This window comes from Myxine glutinosa, chromosome 5 (genome assembly GCF_964187855.1).
Source record: "Myxine glutinosa chromosome 5, kmMyxGlut1.1, whole genome shotgun sequence".
In the NCBI taxonomy this organism is placed as follows: domain Eukaryota; kingdom Metazoa; phylum Chordata; class Myxini; order Myxiniformes; family Myxinidae; genus Myxine; species Myxine glutinosa.
In genome coordinates, this window is record NC_136265.1 from 17,706,319 (window position 1) to 17,732,865 (window position 26,547).

Consider the following 26,547-nt stretch of genomic DNA (forward strand, 5'->3'; position numbering starts at 1 on the left):
TGCCCTTTCGCACCTGCGCCACCACCAACTCACTCTCCGTGTCACACTCCGTACACTCCGATGTGCATTCTCGCTCGCAGTCGCACTCGATTTCACACTCGCGCTTCGTAACACGCTCATTCCCCGATGCACACTTTTTTCCCACAAGCGCGTCATTTCCACTCACACCACTCACAGGGGACCCTTCACCAACGCCCGGATGCTTTCTCGATCCCAAGCGCGCGAAAATTCTTTCTGCGCCATACATCCTTTTACAAAATCTCCCCGCACAATATTCAGCACGACTCACCTGGGGGGATTCTTCTCCTTCGCTCCAACACCTGCAAACTTTCATTGGTGTTATTAAGCACAGCATCGTGATGTGAGCAGGGACTTTGCACATTTTCCATCTTTCCCTGCCGCGAGTGCTTTTCTAAGTCCCCGGTCTCTCCAATTTCAATTCCCACTACTTTTTCTTTATTCACCTCGACGACCGCTGGCTGTATTAAAATTTTCTCTCTTACCTCAGCGGTCGCCGGCTTTTCCATACCCCGGGTCGCGATGTCTACCCCGGTCCAGTTACCTGTGGCTTGCTCCGACTCACTCAACCAGCGCTCCTCGACCTGCTTTACCTCGTCGCGCACCCTTGGGACCCTCTCGCCCGATCTGCGGCCAATGTCTTCCCGTATTCTTTTCATCGTGGCGTTTATTTGCTCCTCAAATCCATCCGGGTTGTACCTTGCCTCGTGCCTCATTTTTTCCATGTCTATCCCCTGGGTAGCCATCATTGCATCCAATCCCCTACTGTCCCCCTTCATAGATGCAATGAAATGCGTCATATAAAGGCCCCAGTCCATTGGCACTGCGGGTCCGGCTATCGCCGTCACGTACGGGAGGCCGCCATTTCGTGTGCCTGTAACCCCCACGACCGCACCTTCTTTGCTCTCCTCCTCTCTTCTCTCCCCCATATACATTTCCCTGGGGTCCTGGGTCGCTTCTAAACCCTCTAACTCTACCCCCACCGCCACCGGCACCCGATCGCCTTGATCATCCATGGCACGATTTTTTAATTTGGATGTTATAAAATAGAATTTTGGGCCACTCGTAATTTTGAGTGCGCTAAGCGCACTTCAGGTCCGAATCTCGCTCCTGACACCAATTGTTGCGGAAACGGAGTACGGCACTCCCCTTAAGGGGGGGGGGGGGGTTAATTCCCCTTTTATTTCCACTGGCCGTCTCCGCTCCTGAAGCTGCCCAGCTCCCTCCTGGGGAGGCAGGTGAGCAACCTCGTTCGCGACCGCGGACAAGATGTTAATTGCCGAGCGGATTAGCAGCCACGGCACGAACCATTAGCAGAAACTAGACCCGATTCTGAAACGTTGGCCAAATCGTGCCACAGGTATTCAATGAGGGAAAAGACAAGGACGAACGGATGTGAAGGAAAGAAGGCAAGGTAGGAAGAACAGGATTTATTACTAACTATTATGTACAAGACCAAAAGTAACCAAGGAGAAGGAAAGAAACGAAAATAATTTACAGAAGGATGGAAGGATCAGAAGACACAGTGCAAATACTAACTTATCTAAACAGGCTTAACTTATACCCCAGGACAACACAGAAGACGGACGACAATCAGACTTACACAAATGGGGAATGAAGGCAGGAACGAATGGCTGGAAGGGGAGGAAGGTTCAGGTGGTCCACAGAGCTGGAAGGATGCGGGTCCGGTTCGTGTAAACGACAAGGCTCGAGGTGAGCGGCCGCCGACCCTTCTCAAATCTCGTTCGCACGGCGGCGTTTCTTCGTAGCAGCGGGTCGAAGCTGCGTGTCACAGGGGGGCCGGACTACGGTGGGCACCAAGCTGCGGTTGTTCACTCGCGGTGGACTCAAAGCTGCGGTTCGTTCACTCCACTCTCGCAGTGCTCACTCCTTCCTATGACGGGGTGGAGACATGCCTTTCTTCTCCGAGTTAGTGCACGTGCTCAATGGAGGGCGAATGCAGTTGGCAATGCAGGCAGTTGGAAAATGGAGGTTTTGAGGGAATTTAAAAGGGGATCTATCTTATTTCAATTCGGTGCAATGCAGAGTCAATTAATGGGAAACACAGCCTTAAACTAATACACATAATAAGGAAATAACTATTTAGAAGGGTATATGGTGGCCTACGTGTACGTATATGGCCTAACTAGGGGGACGACCTTTACACACAAAGCTGAGGTATTTACAAGGAATCATTACACTACTTAGAGGGTGATATTTACACACACAAAAAAACACAGGATTCTCAAATCCGCAACAATATTTTTTAATTTCAGCAATTTTCTGGAATAAATGGCGATTCCAAAGCTACATATTCCAAAGCACCATTCTTGTGGTGTATTGCAAAGCTACATAAACCATTTGTATTAAAGGTCCTGGAAAACAACTTTTGGTCTTCCATGGCTGTGCGAACGCTGTTTAAGTCCGGGGTTGAAGATCATGTAAAACTTTAAGAATAAGACAGGAGAGTCCAAAAACTGATTGGGGGAACAAGCAGATGAGTGGGCAATGTTAGCAAGAATCCGATATCGCCTCTGTGCATATGGGGAACAATGTGACATGGTGATCTTTTGTACTGGAGATTGATGTATTCCACAGACAGACAAGACAGAAGGGAACAGAGATTGAGAGCAAAAGTCTGGCTTTTGAGAAGTTGAACCATTTTACGCATGTGAAGGTTGTAAAAGGGTTGCTATGCTCCTCATAAAGGTGCAGAAGACATTTTGATTTTAATTTCCAGAAACTGGCAGGTCAGGCTCGGACACGGCCTGCCCTTCCTTGATCTGTAGAATTAGCTTCTCAAACTCTGACTTCAGTCCATGAGTGCGAGAGCTGAGGGAAGAGGAAACAAGCAGGAAGAGATGTGTATTTGACACCTTTGGTTCAACCATACAGGGAATCTATAACCTTTTGATAACCAAGAACGAGGATTCAAAAATCTTGGCAAATGTATCTAAGACCAAGCTTGGCAAATGCCTCACTTTCAAACCGCTTCCAACATTTTGAAGCAAAACTTGTGAAAAAGAAAACTTTGCTTACACTGGTGGTGGATCCGGTAGAGGTTTAAAAAAGCCTTCCCGGCCAATCAACCAGTAGGTTTGTTCCAAAGGTTTCCCCTGCAAAGTATGTGGGGGAGGGAGGAACCAAACTAAGTACAAACAAGTCCAGATACATTCAAAGTACACCGCCCCGATAATTAAGTAATTAAATAAATTAAGTGAATAATCGATAATTAATAATAATCGATAATAAATAAATCGATAATAAGTAATTAATTAATTAATTGATTGATCAAAAAATACTGTTTTTGTCAAAGCATGTGCTCACTTTTGTGCCCAAATTTCAGCTTCCTCGCTCAAAGGATGGCTGAGATATCGCCCGGACAAACAAGAAAACAGGCACAGATACATTCAAAGTACACCGCCCCCATGCCAAATAAATAAATAACACATCCTCCAGCACGCAGCATTTCCGGAGTGCCAGGCGATGCCGCCATGCAGCACATAGAGAGGGTATTGGGAGGGAGAGGTGTACAATAATTGATTGATTAATTGTGCAATTAAAATCAAAAAATAATAATCGTAAAATAAATAATTTCTTAATCAATTGCCCAATAGCATATGCAAACCACCAGTGTTTCATCTGAAGCTGTAACTTAAAAACAAATCAAACAGTTAATTAAACGAAACAATTAAATAATTGATTCATCAATAAATGAAAAATATTGTTACGTTTGTGGGGGCTAGCGATACCTTAGTTCAGGTAGAGTGTATATACAGTCATGTGAAAAAGTAAGTACACCCACCCCATGTAAAGTTTTGACTTTTTCAACATATTTCAACATACAGCTATTTGATCTTCATTTCAACAATATTGATAGATAAAGGTGATATAATATAACAAATATCATGAAACATTTACTGCACACCGTTTCCTCCTGGCACACCTCCCATGTAGATCAAATTTGTGCAGCCGCTTTCTAATGGTAGACTCGTGCACTTTGACATCAACAGTGGCAAGACCTACCTGTCGGTCCCGTGATGACATTCTGGGGTTCTTAGAGACTTCTTTCAGCATCTTGCGGTCTGCTCTCGGGCTGAACTTGCTGGGGCGGCCTGGCCTGAACAAGTTGGCAGTTGTTTGGAATCTTCTCCACTTGTGGATGATCTTCCAGACTGTCAAATGATTGATTTAAAATTGTTTGGAGATCTTTTTGAATCCCTTCCCAGACTCGTAGGCATCTATAACCTTCTTTCTGAAGGCCTCAGAGAGCTCTTTTGATGTAGGCATGGTGACGCCGCACACTTCAACAACAAAGAGCAAACCAAACTAAATGTCTGAGGTTTAAATAACACAGTTTCCTCCAAGATCCTCTCTAACGATGTTCTAATTATTTGCACCTGAGCTGGTGCACCTGATTCTAATTTTAGGTATTTGAAGTAGTGATAAATGTAGGGGTGTACTTGCTTTTTCCACATGTGAAATTTGCATTCATGTTTATTGTCCCCCGTCGCACAGCGGAGCGAAAGGGGGACTATGGCTTTCCCCTCCGTCCGTGCGTCCGTCCGTCCGTCCATGCGGGCATGCGTGTGTGCGTGCGTAAGCGAAGGACCGCATTCGAATTTGGTGTGTGGGTGCAACCCACGTCAAAATCAAAGATGGCCGCCGCCATGTATGTCTGATGCCATGTATGTCTGAACCTTGTAACCTGCATATCTGGAAAAATAAGCGAAGTACCCACTTCTAATCTGGTGTGTGTGTGTATCTAGGCATAAGGAAGAACGCTATTGAAAATTGGGTCGCCACGTCAAAATCCAAGATGGCCGCCGCCATGTATGTCTGAACCTTGTGAGATGAATATCTTGAAAAATATGCGAAGTACCAACTTCTAATTTGGTGTGTGGGTGTATCTCGGCCGAAGGACGAACGCTATTGAAAATTGGGTCGCCACGTCAAAATCCAAGATGGCCGCCACCATATATATGTCTGAAATTTCTGAGCGAAATATCTCGAAAAATAAGCGAAGTACCAACGTCTAATGTGGTGTGTGGGTGTATCTCGGCATAAGGAAGAACGCTATTGAAAATTGGGTCGCCACGTCAAAATCCAAGATGGCCACCACCATATATATGTCTGAAATTTCTGAGCGAAATATCTCGAAAAATAAGCGAAGTACCAACGTCTAATGTGGTGTGTGGGTGTATCTCGGCATAAGGAAGAACGCCATTGAAAATTGGGTCGCCAGGTCAAAATCCAAGATGACCGCCGCCATGTATGTCTGAATCTTGTGAGATGAATATCTTGAAAGATAAGCCAAGTAGCAAATTCTAATTTGGTGTGTGGGTGTATCTCGCCATAAGGAAGAACGCTATTGAAAATTGTGTCGCCACGTCAAAATCCAAGATGGCCACCACCATATATATGTCTGAACCTTGTGAGCGAAATATCTCGAAAAATAAGCGAAGTCCCAACTTCTAATCCGGTGTGTCGGTGTACCTAGGCACAAACAAGAACGCTGTTTAAAATTGGGTCGCCACGTCAAAATCCAAGATGACCGCCGCTATGTATGTCTGAATCTTGTGAGATGAATATCTTGAAAGATAAGCCAAGTAGCAAATTCTAATCTGGTGTGTGGGTGTATCTCGACATAAGGAAGACCGCTATTGTAAATTGGGTCGCCACGTCAAAATCCAAGATGGCCGCCACCATATATATATGTCTGAACCTTGTGAGCGAAATATCTTGAAAAATAAGCGAAGTACCAACTTCTAATCTGGTGTGTGGGTGTATCTAGGCATAAGGAAGAACGCTATTGAAAATTGGGTCGCCACGTCAAAATCCAAGATGGCCACCACCATATATATGTCTGAACCTTGTGAGCGAAATATCTCGAAAAATAAGCGAAGTACCAACTTCTAATCTGGTGTGTGGGTGTATCTAGGCACACGGAAGAACGATGTTTAAAATTGGGTCGCCACGTCAAAATCCAAAATGACCGCCGCCATGTATGTCTGAATCTTGTGAGATGAATATCTTGAAAGATAAGCCAAGTAGCAAATTCTAATTTGGTGTGTGGGTGTATCTCGGCATAAGGAAGACCGCTATTGTAAATTGGGTCGCCATGTCAAAATCCAAGATGGCCGCCACCATATATATGTCTGAACCTTGTGAGCGAAATATCTTGAAAAATAAGCGAAGTACCTTCTGGTGTGTGGTTGTATCTAGGCATAAGGAAGAACGCTATTGAAAATTGGGTCGCCACGTCAAAATCCAAGATGGCCGCCTCCATGTATGTCTGAACCTTGTGAGCGAAATATCATATCATAGCATGTTTTCTGCGTGTTCCACTTTGTCAACTCACATCACTTCCCCGACGGGGGACCTAGGCGTAACGCTTGTTTAAATTATACAATGGACTACAAAATGTAAATGTTTCATGATATTTGTTATATTATATCACCTTTATCTCTCAATATTGTTGAAATGAAGATCAAATAGCTGTATGTTGAAAAAGTCAAAACTTTACATGGGGTGTACTTACTTTTTAACATGACTGTATTACTTGTATTAGTGTGCTCCGACTTCGTGAAGAAGAAGAACCACCTCGATGTACCATAAGTATGGATCCGGTAGACCGTGTTTCGTAGGTAAGCTTGTATCTTTGTCCCCCATCACGAGGGGTGGGGTTTGTTAATTAACGAGGGATTATGGGTAAATTAATCCCTGTGTGTCGTTCCCTCTGTAATTTATTCCTCTGTTCCTTATGGCACCGCGCTAGACACATAGAGCCAGCATTGCACATTTAAATACACTAATTAATAAAAGCTAACCAAAAGCCAGGCATGAAGCACTACTGCTGATTACACCGACTTGGTAAGCGCACGGGACAGGCAGCTCCGTGGAGACACGCGCAAATAGCGGTGATTCGGTGGGGATTTGATTGGCACCGAGGACTGGTAAGGTGGCACGCACTGGTTGGATCAGACACGGAGACGTGTTGAGATGACGTCAGAGCCTGGAATTTTACGCATCGGAGTAAAAGAACGCTCTGACCGACATTTTCCCCTCTTGCTCTTCTCGTTCTGGATGCCATAGTGGACTGTCGGGTGCCGTCGTCTCTTCTCTTGCACCTTCTCGTTTTGGATTTTGGGTCGCATTTTGGTCTCTCCAGGCATCAACATTTTGTTCCTCAGCATCGACATCTTCTCACCCCTTCTTTGTTGGATACCATCGCGAGCGATCGTGTGCTGACACCTTACTAGTGGTCGTGAAGAGGAAGAGCCACGGACTGAGAACCGCGGGTTTCCAAGCAGGAATGGCGATTGGACAGGCACGGCCCGTTCGGCTCGCGTGCGAGCCCCGTAGTGAAACTAGGGCGGACTGAGGCCTTCTCCCTGCCAAGGTCGGAGCCGCGTCCGGAATGCGCGCATGCGGGCCTGAGACAATTCCTGACCAGATTCGGGAGCCGCTCCCAGATAAGTGCCAACCACACCTTTTATTTATATATCATTATATTTCCCTTTGTCTGTGTACTGAGTCTGTGTGGGGGCACTCCAATTTAGCAATTTATTGTTATTAGACTGTGTTTTCTTTGTTGCCGGCATTTTCTTTAATAAGCCTGTTTATTTTTGTACATTTTAATTCCGCGTTGTTTGAGTTGATTTCTTACAGAGTGAAGACTGCCAGTGGGATCCGTGAAGGTAAGCGATCCGGCTTCTCCCCCCCACTTCCCCCCACGCGTATTCTCCGCTATATTTTGACTGAATGCATCAGAGATAAAAGCTTGTTCGGCAATCCGTTGCCTTGGACTATTTTAATCACCAGGAACGCGACAATATCTTTTATAGCCAAATCACTTGGTCACTGTCGTGTCCATATATCAGCTTCCTAGCTCAAAAGGTGCCTGAGATATTGCCCAGATGAGAAAGAAAATAAACGAGAAAGAGCAATCAGAGATTGCAGACCCTCGCCAGGACGTGCATTCAGTGGTTTTTAAGGCTTTTGTGTTAAAACAAATATGGTGGCCGGAACCACGTGACCGGTGACCGATGACCGGTGACATAATTATTTATTTATTTCCACCAATTTATCCCTAGATGACGCTCAATAAATTTCACCTTGATCGGATGAAGTTTTGTACTTGTCCAATTATGACGTCATGATGGAGGCACCCAATGACATCATCATTAACATATGTTATTTCCCATGGAGAGTTCTTTACAATGAGCCATGTCTCAATTTTTTCTATGCAGCGCTTTCGGAGATATAGAGGTACAAAAATTTTCGGTTATTCCAAGATGGCGCCCATGCCACGTGACCTATGACGTCATAATTATTTTTAAAATTCTACAGGTGGAGTTGCACCTATGGTGAAAATTTCCTGTCAACCGCACCAACGGTTGCAGACAAAATCATATTTATTCTGTGCAGACAAACAAAAAAACATGCAGACAGACAGACAAACTGACTCAAATGCAATACCCTCTCCTCAGGCGGTGATTAATAAATCGATAATAATTTAAGTAATTAATCAATTAATTGATTAATCAAGAAGCAAGAAGATGTCAATGATACTTGCAAAATCCACCCTCTCCCCCCAAAAAGGGCTGCCATTGATCCATCAAATTGTTCATTTCATCAGGGTTAAAATTGACGATCTTGATAAAAGCTCGGGTCAATAGGATGAAAAGCGATGATTTTTCAGTTGAAAATTGATGATTTTAGAAGTTTGACCTTGACTTGATCTTTGACCTCAAAATAGTTGGTTTCCCAATTCCGTGACTCAATATAAAAATGCTGTTCAATTTTCAAGGCAATCGGATGAAAAATGGTGATTTTAGAATTTTGACCTCCAGATGAAACGTTTTTTTTTGTTTTCTTTTGTATACAAGATCGAGGCTCGTGAAAGAGCTAACATTAATCACACAAAAAGTCAAACCGACACATAAAACACAAATTAAGGGGAGCGGTAGACAATATGGGGAGAGAGGGGGAAGGACACAAACACAACATTTGAGAGCAGGGACATCGACAGAAATGTGGGAGGTAGAGGGCTTGGGGGGAGGTGGGAGAGGTATAAAACATATGGACACTGCAAGGACTTCCAGGAAAGAAGTTGGAATTTCAAAAAAGTGTATCTGGGGTGAATTAGCTGGGGTAGAAAAGATCAAGGTGTTGGATGGGGGAAGATAAGAGATGGTGGTGAACAGCTGTTTTAAAGACCGGGAGGGAGGAGTGGGATTGAAGGGAGTGGGGGAGTTTGTTCCAGAGGCGGGAGAAAATGGGAATGAAAGAGTGAAGGTTTTGAAGGTGAAGTGAAGGAATGAAAGAGTGAGACTTTTGACCTCAAAATCAATAGGCTTCTCATTTGTGACGACCTCTACGACTTGGTGAAGTTTCATGACGATCGGTTTAGAATTGTGACCTGGAGGCGAGTGACAAACAGAATAACAAATGCAACTGACCAATATACTTGAAAAATCTTCGATTTTGCAATTAACAAATGAAAAATCACTCGGAGCGACACTTGGTAAAAGAGAACAATGTAGAATGGCACTCGGTAGAGAATCCTTTTCACCTCAAAAATAATTGGTAGTTGAATTCAGTGACCTGATCTGAAAATCGTCTTCAAATTTTAAGTTAATCGGACGAAAATTGACCATTTTAGAAATTTGTCTTATGTTGACCTTTTGGCCTATGTTGACCTCAAAAATAGTTGGTGGTTGGTTTCAGTTTGCTGATATGAAAATCCTATTCAGATTTCAAGTCAATCGGATGAAAATTGAGGATTTTAGAAATTCGGGAAAAGTGGTTGACCTTAGGCCTATGTTGACCTTTTGGCCTATTTTGATCTCAAAAATAGTTGGTTGAATTCAGTTCACTAATATGAAAATCCTATTCAAATTTCAAGTCAATCGGATGAAACTTGAGGATTCTAGAAATTTGAAAAGGTTGTTGACCTTTTGGCCTATGTTGACCTTTTGGCCTATGTTGATCTCAAAAATAGTTGGTGGTTGAATTCAGTTAGCTGATATGTAAATCCTATTCAAATTTCAAGTCAATCAGGTGAAAATTGAGGATTTTACAAATTTGGGAAAATGGTTGACCTTTGGCCTATGTTGACCTTTGACCTCAAAAAATATATAGGATTTTGTCGGGCCATGAACTCTACCATTTGGTGAGCTTTCGTGAAGATCGGTTTAAAATTGTGACCTGTAGGTAAGTATAAATGAGCGGACAAACAAACAAACAAACACACGCACAAACCGGAGTGATCAACGTACCTGTCAAAAACAAGACCAAAAGTCTAACAGCGCCGTAGCTGGACTTGTAAAATATTATAAACCACAAACACACATGATTAGCTTTTCAAACAGTCGTTAATGCTGTTTATAACATTAAACAAAGAAATTTGGAGGAATCCCGACATCCGTGAGGTAAGTTTTATTTACAGAGCTGAGCGAAGATCTACTGTAATCTATATACCCCAGAAGGGTTGGGGGTTTGCTCATTTACCAAGCAGCTAGCTCACGCTTGCCAAGCCAGCCGTTCCTTGGCGGTTTTGAATGGAGTGCATGCTCGAATGCTTAAACCACTTGGCGATCTCTCCACAAGAAACTTGGTAAATGAACACACCCAATGTTCTTGATACCCGACCATAGATCGACTGTAATCTAGATACCCCAAAGAGGAATGACCCTTCCTTCAGCTCCCGTAGTGAGCGGGCCTACTAATAAATAATATTGGTCTAATGTCTATTGTCTACTAATAAACTATCTAAATACTAAATGTTGAAATGCTACTTTGCTGTTGCTGTTGCTGTTGTTGTTGAATGCTGTTGCTGTTGCTGTTGCTGTTGCTGTTGAATGCTGCTGTTGTTGTTGTTGTTGTTGTTGTGTTGTTGAATGCTGTTGTTGTTGTTGAATGAATGTTGAATGAATGAATGCTGCTGAATGAATGAAATGAATGAATGAATGTTGAATGCTGTTGAAATGAAATACTAAATGAATAAATAAAAACTAATAAATAAAAATGTTGGTCGGTGGAGTCAGCTGTCATAATGACATCATAGACGTAATGACGTAACGGACACAAAACTGCCGCTACTTTCATATGTAGAAGATGATATATTTTAACTTCCAGTGATTCGTGTTACGATTAGATTTACTACAGTACTAACGTTATGTTATCATTATTTTGAAAATGATATTACTATAAAAAATACAGAGGCTAATTCCTTACCGCCGCGGTTATTAATATAAGTGCTGAACACCGCTCATCATTGATCATGAACCATACACCGCTTCAATCAACCAACGTTGTATTCACGACATTGGGATTTAAAAAATTTTTTTGTATACAAGATCGAGGCTCGTGAAAGAGCTAACATTAATCACACACAAAAAAAAATCAAACAAACACACAAAACATATAATGAGGGGGGCGGTTGACAAGATGGGGAGAGAGGGGGAAGGACACAAACGCAACATTTGAGAGCAGGGACATCGGGAGATGTGGGAGGGAGAGGGCTTGGGGGGAGGGATAAAAAACATGGACACTGCAAGGTATAAAATGGGAGAGGGATAAAAAAAGATGGACACTGCAAAGACTTCCAGGAAAGAAAGAAGTCGGTATTTCAAAAAGGTAGATCTGGGTTGAATTAACGGGGGTAGAAAAGATCAAGATTTTGGATGGGGGAAGATAGATGGTGGTCAACAGCTGTTTTAAAGACCTGGAGGGAGGAGTGGGATTGAAGAGAGTGAGGGAGTTTGTTCCAGAGGTGGGAGAAGAGAGGAATGAAGGAGTGAAGGTGAATAGAGAGTCTTGATTTTGGCAGTTTCACCAGAGGAGGGGTGCTGGCAGATCTTGTGTGACCTGTAGGAATATTTGGGGGACAGAGCCCAGAGAGAGCTCGGGGAGCAAGGCCGGAGAGGAGTCGGTAGAAGACAGAAAGACCACCAACATGCCTGCGGTGAGTGAGTGAAAGGCCCTCAGAATTGGCTTAATCGCAGGGGATTCCAATGATTCTGAAAGCTTTGGTTTCAACAGCGTGAAGTCGAGCTAGATGTGAGGCAGGAGCACCAGCCCAGAGGGGAGAGCAGTATTCCATTGAGCTGCAGTTAAATGTGGTGAGGCTGCCATGTATGTGGTGAGGAGCTCAGGTGTGCTGAGGAAGGACTTCACACGATGGAGGATGCCCAGTCGGTGACTGGCTTTGGAGGCCAGCTTGGAAATGTGGTTTTCCCATGAAAGATCATGGCAGATAGTGAGACCCAAGAGCTTGAGTGACAGAACTACTTGGAGAGTATTGTTGAGAAAGTAGATGGTAGGGTTGTCTCGTCGCTCGGTCTTTTGGGAGAGACATAGTAAGAGTGTGAGATCTGTCAGGATTGAAAGACATGTTCGGCATGACCGGCATATTAATCAAAACTAGCATCGGTACCGCCCTGTGGGCGGGGCTTCAATTGGGAGGCCCAAATGAAAAGGCAAAATATCAGAAATTGAAGGCTTTTTTTATTTTAAACGATTTATATAAACATCCGTTAAATCATATCACACGCAAATCATCAAAATCTAAACAGTATTTGTAGAATTTCAACAAAAGCCACAATACTGTTCATATCGGTAAATATTATTCCATCGTGTTTCAAATTTGGGCAATGGGCTCTCCAATATTCGATGTGTTCACGGTTTGAATTACGTAACGTAACGTTTGTGACGATGTTTTCATTGTGACGATGTTGTGACGATGTTTGTGTTCACAGTCGTGGTTGATGTGACGGTGTGAACGTAATTTCGTAATGTTTTTCGTTTTTTATTTTCGTAATCGTTTAATGAACGTTTAATGTTTAATGAACGTTTAATGAGCGTAAGAATGAGCGTAATGATCGTTAAATGAATGAATGAATGTAATGAATAATTCGATGCGAAGCGAAAGACGCCTCTGAGCTGTCACATTCACAATCGCTATGTCGTATATACTCCCAATACGTGTTTCCTTTATTGTAAAAACAACCAGTCAACAGTTAAAAGGATTTTGAGCCGATAGGTGTTACGGCCTTGGCAAGATCGATGGAGACAGCGATCTGTTAGCTTATACACCGCCCAAATAGCTATGTGCAATTCTCTCATGTAGAGATTAAACCCACGTCATTTGACCTTTGGCCGAGGTCATTATTTACTTTTAATGATGTTTATATACGAATCAAAAAGAAGATAATTGGTTTTGGGTCGTCCTTTCCGCATATCTCGTGGGATTGTGAGTTGGAGAGATGACCGTGGTGGCGGGGAGGGGGTTGGGATTCTCTCAAGCAGGGATTCAACCCATGTCCTTATAAAAGGTCTTTGTCCGAGGTCATCGAGTCCGAACCGTGCAGCGATCGGTGCAGCCGTTTGTGTGGCTCCCAGGAAAATAACGTTATGCGGGAGTCCAAACCTGAAAATGCTGGAGGCCAAAGCTGAAATTGGAAAAACAATATAGCCTATTTTACTCAAGGGGATCCCAGGATTAACCACCCAAAATATCGTTGCAATCAGTTCAGCCGTTTTTGCGGTACCTTAGAACGGACTGACTGACTGGCGGACGGACGGGCGGACATTTGGTGAATTATAGGAACATGGCGGAGTGTGGAGAGTCGGCTGCCGTACCGCCGTAATGACATCAGACGTAATCACATCACCTTGTCATGTGACCAGATTCTCAGCTCTAATTGGTATACGTTTGAGGGACAAACATACATACGGACGGACAAACACTGTTCTAGATTGCTTTGTCCTATGGGCTACGCCGTAAAAATTGTTTTTGCGAAGTAACAAATTGAGTGAAAACCGACTACTCTTTTTCAGCGCGCATAATCGCAAGGCCGGCCCCCTCCGGTGCCTTGAGATGGAATAGGAAAGGAGCAGTGTACAATACTCAACGTGTTGTTTGGTTTGCAGCCCAGTTGTGTGAGGATTAAATTTTACATTTGACTCATTGTAATCCTTCAAAGCTTTTGAGTCTCATCGTCTTATGTTTTGCCAAACTCTCCGAAAGACATCTGTAAGGAGTTCTGCCACCATCCTATAATTTTTTGTATCCTCCAATGTCTTGAGAACAACCATTTCAAACAGTACATGGAAAAGAGCCAAGTCATGATGATGACTCCATACGATGTACCAACGAGATCTGACATTTTGGAGCTTTAGTGAACGGAATCTTGACATTTAGAAGACGTCATTAAGGATTGTGATGTTGCTTCCAATGGACACCTGGATGCCATAGTTTGGCCTGTTGTTGATCTTGGCAAAGTCGTTGTGCATCTGACTTGGATTTTCGACCAGCATTTTGCTGCACTTCCGGCTGAGTCAAATCAGCGACCTATTTTTGGACTCTGTACTTATTACTTGCGAAATTGAAGATTTTTCAGTAATTTTTTTTGTCTTGCGCGTTATTCTTTCTCTGTCTGTCAATCGCCTACAGGTCACAATTTTAAACCGATCTTCACGAAACTTCACTAGATGGTAGAGTTGGTCTTGAGGAAGAAGCCTATTGATTTTAAGGTCAAAGGTCATCTTGAGGTCAAATTTCTAAAATTGTCATTGTCGACCAGTATGCCTCTACCCACATTATTACATCATTATACATACTTCTACCAAGTTTGATTTAAATTACTTCAGCTGTTCTCTAGTATCACATTTTTACCTGACATGACCTCTGACCTTTGATGCCAAAATCTAAGCAATTCATCTTTGCATCATAATATATACTGTCACGCAAGTGCGATTAACATCAGAGTTGCGGAAGCCGATTACGAGGTTTTAAACTCCCGAGGCGAAAACTCAATAGCGGATTCCAAGTCAAGCACTTAAACGCGCGGAATGGCGGGATACAGCAAGAGCCCTGCAGCCTTAGCTATTAAAACCAAACACCCAGGAAAACTGCGTTCAGGTATATGTACAAAAATAATATAAGGATTTATTAATGAAAAGCAAAGACAGAGAAAAAGCACGCACCGGTAATAACTCTAATAAGAAGCCTAAATTGGGATCCCACACACAACAGATATCAAACACGATACGAGGGAGATGAATACGAAAATAACACGTCTTTTATGTAAAGTGTATTCGCGGATACGGCCTTATCTCGTCCCTGTCGTCTTCTTCCCGGCCTGGACGAATCCTCCGTCCGCCTCGCACGCCCCGCTAGGCCCGAGCCAACACCCTCGCCGCTGCACCCCGAGGGTCCCGCTCCAAACTCCAATCCTCTCGCCGCCAACGAGGTCCGTGCACCAAGCTCCAACAGCACCGCTCCACTCGGGCTACAACTCAGCCCAATTCGGGTCGGGATCTCTGAATGACTCGACTGGGAATCCAACTGCCAGCAAAGGCGTCCAGTGCTCACTCAACTCAACTCAACTCTTGTGCACACGAACTCTTGACTCAACTCCCGGCTCATCCGAACTGCAACTGCCTAAAATGGCGTCCGACCCTCGATAATATCCCTGGCCGATCACGTCACATTGGCGCACTGCTCAGCCAATCAGAGCCTCCCACGACTCGCCGGCTCGTCCAGGGGCACGCCCACTGCACCACTGCAACTCTCCCCACTCCTCGACCCCGTGGTCCTTGTGTTATAGCACGTGCTATGCGAGGTGGGTAGGCCTTTCGGAGGTGTAAATGGTGGCGGCCCATTGTGGCGGTGTTCCAGCCTGATATCTTCTTAAGTCATGTCAGGGGGGAAGGGCATCATTTAGTGTTGTGCTAAAGGTCCTAACTAATGTTTATGTGGTTTGCAGTGCCATAATGGACGAAGGTTTGACTACCAGGTTAGACATACAAGGGCTATACTCATTATTCCCTAACTAACTATCACACGAATCTCCTGGTAGATCCACAATCATACATCTTATCCCGACAAACGCCTAAACATAAAGAACTTATTACAGGTAGATTTCCTATCGCGACAGTCGAATACCTACCTATACAGATCTACCTGGCTCTAGATATTGCTTTACCCCCCAGACATAACAATACTTATACCAAGTTTGGTCAAAATTCTATCACTAGTTCCCAAGTTAGCTCAGTAACAGAATTTTTATTTCACTGGATCTTTGACCTCTTGACCCCATAATCAAAGCAGTTCATCTTTGCATCATTATGCATACTTGTGCCAAGTTTGATTCAGATCCCTTCAGCTGTTCTTAAGTTAACGCAGTAACGAAAACCTATCGTGGATGGACAACCCGAAAACATAACGCTTCTGACGGATTCGTCGGTGGAGGCATAAAAATAACTTTGGTGGAATGTCCCTTCATGAACCGTCCTAATTATTCCCACCTGTGGGGGAAACTTTCGTCCTGGTTTTTCATGAACTGGCTGGCCAGGCCAGGCCAGCATTTGATTAAGGTTATTTGGGCAAGAATTAGTAATTTGTTCAGTGTACCAACAATAAGTCACCAACTCTTCGTTGAGGACCTGGTGGGATCCTTAACATCCAGCAACTAATGATAGATGAGAGACCCAGCTTTACATCCTAACGGATGGCGCACATCCGTCCATGCAATCATCTGGGACCAGATTTGTACCCAGGATCCTTGGTTCAGAGGCAAGTGCACATACCTCTTGAATCTAGACTATCCAACTACCCAATACTTTCACAAGAGATGAAAATGATTTTTGAGCATACCGGGATTTTGATGTTTTCTCGTTGCTCGACCATGTGCCCAAGATTGAGGGTTCGGAGAGCATCCACTGTGGCCTGACTGATATGGATACGACATGCTGACGAGAAAGAAAGACAACATTCACTAGACATGTAACTTCCCACAATTTCACTGTTAGTGGGCCAAGGGGTTGCTCTTGTGTGACCTACGAGATCCGCGGGACTCCATTCGAGAAGCGATGCTGACAGAGTCGCCAAATAGGCAGTAGCGTGGCATTTTGTTGCCAACTACGCCTGCTGCACAACACCCTGCACACATCCCATGGAGAGTTAGGGTTTCATGCCGAACTAGGGTAGCACAACATTCCAGACATATGGTACTACGTCTGTACGGTCTAAGCTACACTGAAATCAGGCTTGCTTCCATGTATGTGGACAGAGGATATAACCAGCTGCACATCCACATTTTCCAAGGCGACGAAAATGTATCATGTGGTAATAAACCAGGGTCAGTCTGTGAGCAGTTTACCTGTATGAATACCCACGCGCAGCCACAGTGGTACTCCAGGCAAGTGGGGGATGTGGAAGTTGCCAACAAAAGCGAGGATGTCTAACGCTGTATTGGCAACTTCGGCAGCATGCTGCTGTCCGTTCCTCTTCGGCAGACCCGACACCACCATGTAAGCGTCTCCTATTGTCTCGACCTGCAACGACAGTACCCCACAACACCATGTGTAGTTACCCTGCGCTCGCGAAGCGAAATTTCAGGGTTAAGCATTCGGGTACGTGCGTACGTGCGTGCGTGTCTGCATTTCAGTAAAGTAAAGTGTGTGCCGTGTCAGCATTTTAAAAACTCATTTTCTCGGCAACCGTTGGTCCGATTGACATTAAATTTTCACCATAGGAGGGATTCCTCCTGCAGAATATTTTAGTGAATATTATGACGTCACATGTCACGTGGTACAGGCGCCATCTTAGAAAAACCAAAAAAAATTGCACCTCAAAATCTCAAAAACCGCTGAACAGAAATAATTGACATAGGTCTCATTGCAAATAACTCTCCATGCGGAATAACATATGTGAATGATGACGTCATAGGTGCTGCCGTTATGACGTCATAATTCGACAAGTAAAAAACTTTATCCGATCAGGATGAAATTTCTTGAGCGTCTTCTCGGTATAAATTGATGCAAAAATAAAATTACAATGACGTCGTAGGTCACGTGGTTCGGCCGTCATATTGTTTTTAATGAAAAGCCTGAAAACCACTAAAATCCAATTTTCTCCAAAACGACTGAACAGATCAAGGCCAAACTTTGCAGGGAGAATGGCATACCCATGATGAATAAAAAGGTCAGCGAGCATGATGTCATGCGTCACATGGTTTCGGAGTTATGACGTTTTTAAGCATACACTTTTAAAACCTAGCTCCTCCCTCATTTTTGGTCCTATCGAGGGAAAACTTCACAGATGTGTTCGGCATATCAGTCTACTAAAATGACCTTTTGGAATTTGCGATAGCTGACGTGGTTTGGCGTATATAAATAATTAAACGAAAATATTTAAACATTTATAACTCTTGAACCGCTTCATTGATCGACGTGAAACTTTATATTATAGTAGAGGTAATGAAGCGTAACAGGTGTGCAAAATTTCAAGATGATTGGATGTACGGTCTGGAAGCGAGAAGTTGTTATTTGTGAAGAAGAGTCTTCCAGAGTGGGCATGGAATTAATTATCACACTGCACATGACGAGCAGGCAAAGTACGGAGCGACCTCACGGGGTCATTTTGACCTCAAATAAAATTCTGATTTCAGATTTGTCAATCGCTGAGGTATATTAACACATGACCAAAACAGATTTGGCGAAATTCTGACGATTTTTGACGAAAATATGAAATTTGTGTCTGCATTTCAGTAAAGTAAAGTGTGTGCCGTGTCAGCATTTTAAAAATTGAAACGTGGCTCATTGTAAAGAACTCCATATGGGGAATAGGTGTTGTTAGCGATGACGTCATTGGTGCCATAATTATGACGTCATAATTCGACAGGGACAACGCTTAGTCTGATCAGTTTGAAATTTATTGAGCATGATCTGTGCAACAATTATTGAGAGAATATAAGTTTATGAATTTATGATGTCATCGCTCACGTGGTCTGGCAGCCATATTGGATCAAAAAAAAAGAAACTTTCAAAAATAGAAGAGTTGGCTCACACCAAGTTGACTGCGCAGGGTGAGTATTCTACGAATACCATCTAGTTTTGAATGTATCTATGCATACAGAAGAAGAAGAAGATGTCTGAATACAAACGGATGCGGACAGGCTTTGCATTTTCAGATACTTTCTAGTTTGTCTTTTTAAAATATTTGGACGCAGTTGTTGGCACAATTGTTTTCCTTTCATAATTCTCAAAATGGATTACTTCTTTCCTGTTTATAACATGACCGTGGGAGCATCATTTGCTGGGAGCAGAGCTGTGTCACTGATGCAGTATCCCCTGCATGTTAGAGCAGGAATCATTTGTTTAGGGGGCCGGCGAGAACTCGCCTAATCTTCACGAAGGACACCGTGGGGCCTCCACCAATTAATGCCAGCAGACGGAAAGTCCAGTTTAACACCCATCCGAGGGACACATTCCACGGGACACGGGAAGTCCGAGGGACACACATTGAAGAATCAACCCGATGACAGTTTATACCTGGGTCGAGATTCGACCGCAAACTAGACAGCTTTGAGGTGAGTGTGCATACTTCGAGGATATCCTGCCTACCCTCAAATTCAGAAATACAACAATTAGACTTCTATCAAAACGCTTTTGCTGCAATGAAAATATAAACAAGTACACATACATTCAAAGTACACTGCTCTTTGCCAAATAAATAAATAACATATCATCCAGCACCCAGTGATGCCACAGCGCAGCACATAGAGACGGTATTGGGAGGGAGAGGTGTTCAATAATTGATGAACTAATTGCGTGATTAAAATAAAGAAATAATAATCGTAAAATAATTAATTTCTTAGTTGTCTAATATACCTAAATGACCACCGTTTCATCAGAATCTTTAACTTTTTGAAAATTAATTAACTAATAATTAATCGAGTAATTAAATAATTAATTGATCGATCAATTAATCAATAGATCAAAAAATACCATTTATAGCCAAATCACTTGCTCACTGTGGTGTCCAAGTATAGGCTTCCGAGCTTAAAAGGTGCTTGAGATATCGCCCGGACAAACAAACAAGCAAACTAGAAATCGGCCAGAGACCGAGGACTTGCCGGAATGTACTTTTTTTTTTGATTTGACAACCAATCCCCACCATCACGGCACAATTCTATTCAGCACTTTCGGAGATATAGAGGTGCAAAGTTTTTCGGTTTTTCCAAGATGGTGGCCGAACCACGTGACCGATGACGTCATATTTCTTTTTTCTCCACCAGTTTATGCCGACATGGCGCTCAAGAAATTGCATCTTGATTGGATGAAGTTTTGTACTTGTCGAATTATGACGTCATAATGGAGGCCTTGGGCCTAGAGAGTTAAAAATTGGGCACAGTCTATTCCAGGGCAAGGAAAATATGTGTGCAAAGTATGGTGATGCTATGTGCAATGATGTAGATGTAGTAATGCGCACAAACAGACAGACAGACAAACCAACCAACCAACATACTTGCCGGAACTTTTTCCGGCAAGTAACAAACAAACAAACAAACAAACAACCGGAGTGAAAACTGAGTACTCCCTTTCAGCACGGTCATTGCCGGGCCCCCTTCAGTGCCCGGTGATGACGTCATGCAGTGCCTGGGAATAGGAAAGGAGCGGTGTACGATAACCAGTGTTCAGTATGGCTGGAGGTGACATCATTTTTGACCAAAATGTAAATAGGATAAAACAAAGTGCATCTCAACGTGGAAATTTACCTCTTCTTGCAAGTTTGTTGCACAAGTCTACCTTTAAGAAAATTAAAAAGGTCCTGATTGTGAGGGTATTGTTTGGATTTGGTTTGAGCCCCGATTACATCACAAGCAGAAGTAGCTTCATGAGGAGTTTGTCTGACTTAAGAAAGGTGGATAGTTTTATGAGTACCTCCACCGGTGGATGGAGGTTGTGTTTTCACACTTGTCTGTCTGTCTGAGCAGGATATCAAAAAGTTGTGGCCGGAATCGGACAGTTTGGCAGACAGGCCTGGTGGAGGTGCGCGCTCTTCTGAATGCTGTTCTAGTTAGATAAATAGCAGATAGCGAAAAAGAGGTGTGATGTGATGGGGGTGAGTTGCTTGAAGGATGAAGTGGGACAAATCGTTGTGGACCCAGATGGAATTAAAGGAAGATGGAAGAGATATATGGAAATGCTGTTGAATGCAGAGAATGTATGGGATGGCAACATAGAGAGTAACCCAGTTTTAGGACCGGCAGAGAAGATAACCGAGAAGGAAGTTGAGGAAGCGATAAAAGCAATGAAGAGTAGAAAAGCGAGAGGGCCGACGGGAATTGTGGGAGATATGTTGAAGGCAGCAGGAAGTTGGGGTGTGAAGAGAATGACAGAGATCTGCAATCTGGTGGTGAAAGAAGGCCGCATTCCAGTGGATTGGGAACTGAGTACCCTCGCCCATCTATACAAGGGGAAAGGTGACCCTCTGGACTGTGGCTCGTATCGAGCGATAAAGTTATTGGAGCATGGAATGAAGGTATTGGAAAGGGTGTTGGAGAGGAGGATAAGGAAGAAAGTGAAGATTGACGAAATGCAGTTTGGATTTATGCCAGGAAGAGGAACGACAGACGCGCTTTTTATTGTGAGGCAGTTGCAGGAGAAGTACAAGGAGAAGAGGAAGAAGTTTCTTGGGTTTGTTGATCTGGAGAAAGCATTCGATAGGTTTCCATGTGAAGTAGTGACATGGGCATTGAGGAAGTTCGGAGTGGAGGAATGGTTGATCAGAGTAGTGATGGCAATGTACAAAAGAGCGCGCACAGCTGTAAGGACGAAGGACGGGAACAGTGGTGAGTTTGAGGTGAAGGTGGGAGTGCATCAGGGGTCGGTACTAAGTCCACTACTATTTGTAGCTGTGATGGATGTGCTGGCTCGGAATGTAAAGGAGGGTTTACCATGGGAGTTGTTGTATGCAGATGATCTGGTGTTGATTGCAGAAAGTATGGATGGACTGAAGGAGAAGATGAACAAGTGGAAGGAATGTATGGAGACAAAAGGTCTGAAGGTGAATATCGGAAAGACGAAGGTGATGGCAAGTGGCAAAGCATGTGGTGAGGTGGAAAGAACTGGGAAGTGGCCGGGTGCTGTGTGCAGGAGCTACATTCTGTGCTGTGTGCAGGTCATTAGCCAGTGTGGCAGCTACATTCAAGTGTCAGGTGTGCACAGAGGTAGCTGCAGATGGAGGAAATGTTGAGTTGGATCTTGAAGACGGCGTGAAGCTGGAAGGTGTGAAAACATTTTGTTACCTCAGAGACATGCTGAATGGAGAAAGAGGTTCAGTCTGGGCAACGGTTGCTGGAGTGAGATGTGCATGGAAGAAGTTTCGGGAACTGAGTGGCATGCTGACGAGGAGGGGAGTGTCGTTGAAGCTGGAGGGAAAGGTGTATGCTGCATGTATGAGAAGTGTTATGATTTATGGGAGCGAGACATGGGTAATGAACGTAGAGCAGCAACGAAGGCTGGAAAGGGTGGAAATGCGAATGGTTGGGTGGATGTGTGGAGTATCGTTGAGAGAGAGGAAGGCAAATGATGAATTGCGAAAGATGATGGGAATAGAGCCTGTGATGGATGCTGTGAAGAGAAACAGTTTGAGATGGTTTGATCATGTGTTGAGGAAGGATGAAAGTGACTGGTTGAGAAGAGTGATGGAAATGAATGTAGAAAGAAGTCGAGGACGGGGAAGACCGAGAAAGACTTGGCTAAAGATGGTCGAAGAAGAAATGCGGGCAAGGGGGTTAACAAGGAGAGATTCAGAAAATAGGGCAAAATGGAGAAGATTGTCATGGGGACCGCAAGGCTAAGCCCTGCTCTTGCAGGGAAAATGGCCTTAAAATGCCTGTTGTTGTTGTTGTTGTTGTACTTCACCCATCCGTATTACCATCTTCCATTCGCTGCGCTATCCCACTCTTCCCTCGGCACCCCCCACCCCCCATCCTTACCCACAATCTTTATTATTCCCATCAACCCATTCCTACCATCCCTCTTCCTCAAGGTTTCCTCCCTTCCTCTCGAAACCCCTTCCCATTTGTTCATTCCCTTGCTTTTGTCCAATCACCCTACTGACAGTTCCTACCCTCCATCACGTTGCTCTTCCATGAGCCTCAACCTTCCAGAGAGGAAAAACAGAAACGACAAATATTTTCTTCCAAGGACCATGAATTTGAGGCCAAAAGTCTGACGATATTGAAAATAAGTCTTCCCAAGGAACGTGAGGAGAGGACTGTGCACAACCAAATACCTTGCCGAGAGATCTGCACCAAGTAGACAAAGTGTTACATATTTATGTGAATGTATGTGAATTACCATCCAGGTCTTTGCTTATCCATGTGTAGTAGATTAAGGGTTGTTGTGGTTGGAGGGTCAGGAGCCCTTCTGAAAAGAGGCCGGAAACGGAAGAGGAAAAGACACGAGGAAGAAAAAGCGACGAGGTCTTCCTCCTCGCCCCGCTCCGACGAAAGGTGGGATTGATATTGAGCCGTGTGGAAAAGCGGCGTTCCCGAGCCCGTCTGGCGAGAGGAGTTACCGGAACGGATACCTGCCCGGTGGACGTCAAACTGTCGTGTGGCCGTGCACCGACCCAGCGTCTGGCGCCGTTCGCGACACCGTCTAAAAAGACGCGTACGGGTCGCACGTTGGGGCCTAACACGCGTTGCAAGCGGCGTGGGGCTTTTGGCTTGCTTGCCCGTACCCGCTTCGCGTGGCCACGAGGGGCTGCAGCCGTGGTGCCTGGTACGATACCTGCCCGGTGGAAACACGTCCACCCGGGGTTCGTTCATCCGCCCGAGTGCGGCGACGCCGACCATCATCTTGGTCAGGAGGGGCCCAGAGACATTGTGCGGGACCGAGACCAAAAGGGGGTCGTGAGTACCAACGGGGACACACATATATAAGATGGCCATCTTAATCATATAGGGAATTGATTGTGGATTGGGAATTGTTGATGGTTGTTTGTTGTGGATTGCTCGGGGAATATATCCGTGATTGTATCCTTGAAATTGTATGATATCCTTACCCTGGAAATATATCATTGAACATCAGTTTCTCTTGGGTAGAATTCATAGGGATTGCGTTGCGAAAGCGCATATATAATACTACTTTCTGGTGAAGGTCCTCTCACGGTCCGGGGGTCACCGAGACCAGGGAGTCACCGAGGGGACCACGTAACAGAATTGGGGGCTCGTCCAAATTACGATTTGCGGATTCGCAATTGGGTCTACGTCCGGGATCTAAAATTGTATAAAATAATAAAATATATTTTTATTAATTAAAATTTATTAATTAATTATTAATTGGAAATTTTTTGGGGAAATTGGGGTAAAGTCTTGGGTGAAGGTTAACAGGTGTTAACGATAGTCACCATGGCGTTTGTGGCACAGAACTTTGCGGTAACACCGAGTGAGGCACAGTTCCGAGCGTTACTAAAGTCGGACCTCTTGAAATTGGCCAAACATTTTAACTTGGAGGTCCGAACTAATTTGAGGAAGGCAGAGTTGCAGGCCACGGTGATACAATCTATGGTGGGATTAGTAACATGGGACGAGTTAGCCTGGGAGTGGCTACCCGAAGAACCAGAAGATGTTGAGCTCCAGAAACTGGAGTTGCAACTACGGAGCCAGGAACGGATTAAAGAAGAAGAAAGGAAAGCAGAAAAGGAAAGATCAGAAGAGGAAAGGAAAGCAGAAGAGAGGAGAGAAGAGAAACAAGCAGAGGAAAGGAGAGTGGAACGAGAACTCCAGGAAAGGTTAAAAGAAGAAGAAAGGAAAGCAGAAGCGAGGAGAGAAGAGAAACAAGCAGAGGAAAGGAGAGTGGAACGAGAACTCCAGGAAAGGTTAAAAGAAGAGGAAAGGAAAGCAGAAAAGGAAAGAGCAGAAGAAGAAAGGAAAGCAGAAGAGAGGAGAGAAGAGAAACAAGCAGAGGAGAGGAGAGCTGCAAGGGAACTCGAAGCAGAGGAGAGAAAAGCAGAAAGGGAATTAAAGGAACGTGACATGGAGCTTCGGCAGGAAATTAAATTCAAGGAGCTGGAGTTAATGAGAGAACGGGGAGAGGCACCACCCTTGCTGACGGGGTCGACACCTAACCAGAAAACCTGGGATGTGGGCAGACATGTGAGGCTGGTTCCACCGTTCAGTGAAAAGGAAGTCGCGAAATTTTTTCCACACTTTGAGAAAGTGGCTCGACAATTAAACTGGCCGGAGGAGGCCTGGACCATACTCGTGCAAAGTGTGCTGGTGGGAAAAGCTCAAGAGATTTATTCGGCGCTACCAATGGACCAATGTGCAGATTATGAGGTACTGAAGAAGCACATCCTCAAAGCCTATGAGTTGGTTCCGGAAGCTTACAGGCAAAAATTCAGGAATGCCAGGAAGAGGGAGAGTGAGACCCATGTGGAGTTTGCCAGAGTGAAAGAAAACATGTTTGATCGGTGGTGTGAGTCAAAAGGAGTCGGGAAAGACTTCGAAACATTGCGTGACTTGATCCTGGTGGAGGAATTCCAGCAGTGTGTCCACGAGGACATCAAAGTGTACCTGCAGGAAAAGAAAGTACCAAAGTTGTGGGACGCAGCCACCATGGCAGATGATTATGCCTTAACCCACCGAATAGGGGTCCACAAACCTAACTCCTCGCCTAGACTTCAGCAGGGGAGTTATGGAACACCCGGTGCGGAGAACGACCTTACATGGCGGCGGCCTCGAGATGATTATGGGGACAACTATGATACCCCAACTGTTAGAAATCAGAGGGCTACGGGCCCAAGACAAACTTATTTTTCGGGGGGCTCAAGGCCGACCCCGAGGTTCTCCCCCGGGCCTACTTGTGCTTTTTGCCATAAAACTGGACACTTGATGTCCCAATGTTACCTCCGGAAAAGGGAGAACCCGGAACGGAATCAGTCTAGTGCGACTCCGAATGCACTGGCAAGTGTGAGAAATCATTCTTGGAGAGCAGAGCTGGGGGAAGATTCCCCTGTCAAAGGTACGGCGTCCCGGGAGAACCTTGTTCAGGAGGGCTACAAACATTTCATTTCAGAGGGGTTCGTGTCGCTGGATGGCGACCCGAGTAACCAGAAGCCAGTTAGGGTATTGAGGGACACAGGAGCCCACCAATCGTTGATGCTGGAGGGCATTTTGCCATTGTCGGAGAAGACGGCAACTGGGGTTAGTGTGCTTTTACAGGGGGTCGGGGGCTATGTTAAAGCTCCGCTTCATGTCATCCAGTTGAGTTCTGAGTTGGTATCAGGGCCGGTCACCGTAGGCTTACAAGCCACTCTTCCTGTGGAGGGAATCTCTTTTATTATCGGGAATGATTTGGCCGGGGGGCGAGTTTCGGGTAATCCAATAATGGTGGACAAGCCCAGTAAGAAAAATAACACCACTCGGTTAGAGATGGAGATTCCGGGTATCTTTCCATCCTGTGCAGTGACTCGGGCTATGGGTAGGAAGCACGCGGAAGAGAAGGAGGAAGAAAAAGAGGGGGAGTTGGAACCCTTAGAGGTACGGGAAGACAACTCGGAAAAGGGAAATAACCAGGGGAGGGATTCCCAGGAATTTCGAGAAATGGTAGCGTCTGGAACGAAAGGGGACGTGGAGTGTCCGTCGGAGACCGCGGGGAACGAAGTGGAGCAAACCGCGCTGGTCCGAAGGAGACTAGTGGAAGAACAACACGAAGACTCGG

At 44.6% G+C, this 26,547-nt stretch overlaps 1 protein-coding gene across 3 annotated transcripts in view; it reads right to left on the minus strand.

The window, feature by feature from the left end:
* Positions 1 to 2,269: 2,269 nt before the first annotated feature.
* Positions 2,270 to 26,547, minus strand: part of LOC137427898 (guanylyl cyclase C) — a 219,445-nt gene continuing 195,167 nt past the window's right edge. For all 3 annotated transcript variants that reach the window (XM_078777647.1, XM_078777646.1, XM_068117705.2), the window contains exons 25-29: positions 17,190 to 17,364; positions 16,871 to 16,969; positions 16,685 to 16,779; positions 3,058 to 3,134; positions 2,270 to 2,850 (exon numbers count right to left, since the gene is read on the minus strand). In XM_078777647.1, coding sequence (XP_078633773.1) covers positions 2,748 to 2,850; positions 3,058 to 3,134; positions 16,685 to 16,779; positions 16,871 to 16,969; positions 17,190 to 17,364 — 549 coding nt within the window. In that variant the 3' untranslated portion in view covers positions 2,270 to 2,747. The remainder of the gene's footprint in view (positions 2,851 to 3,057; positions 3,135 to 16,684; positions 16,780 to 16,870; positions 16,970 to 17,189; positions 17,365 to 26,547) is intronic.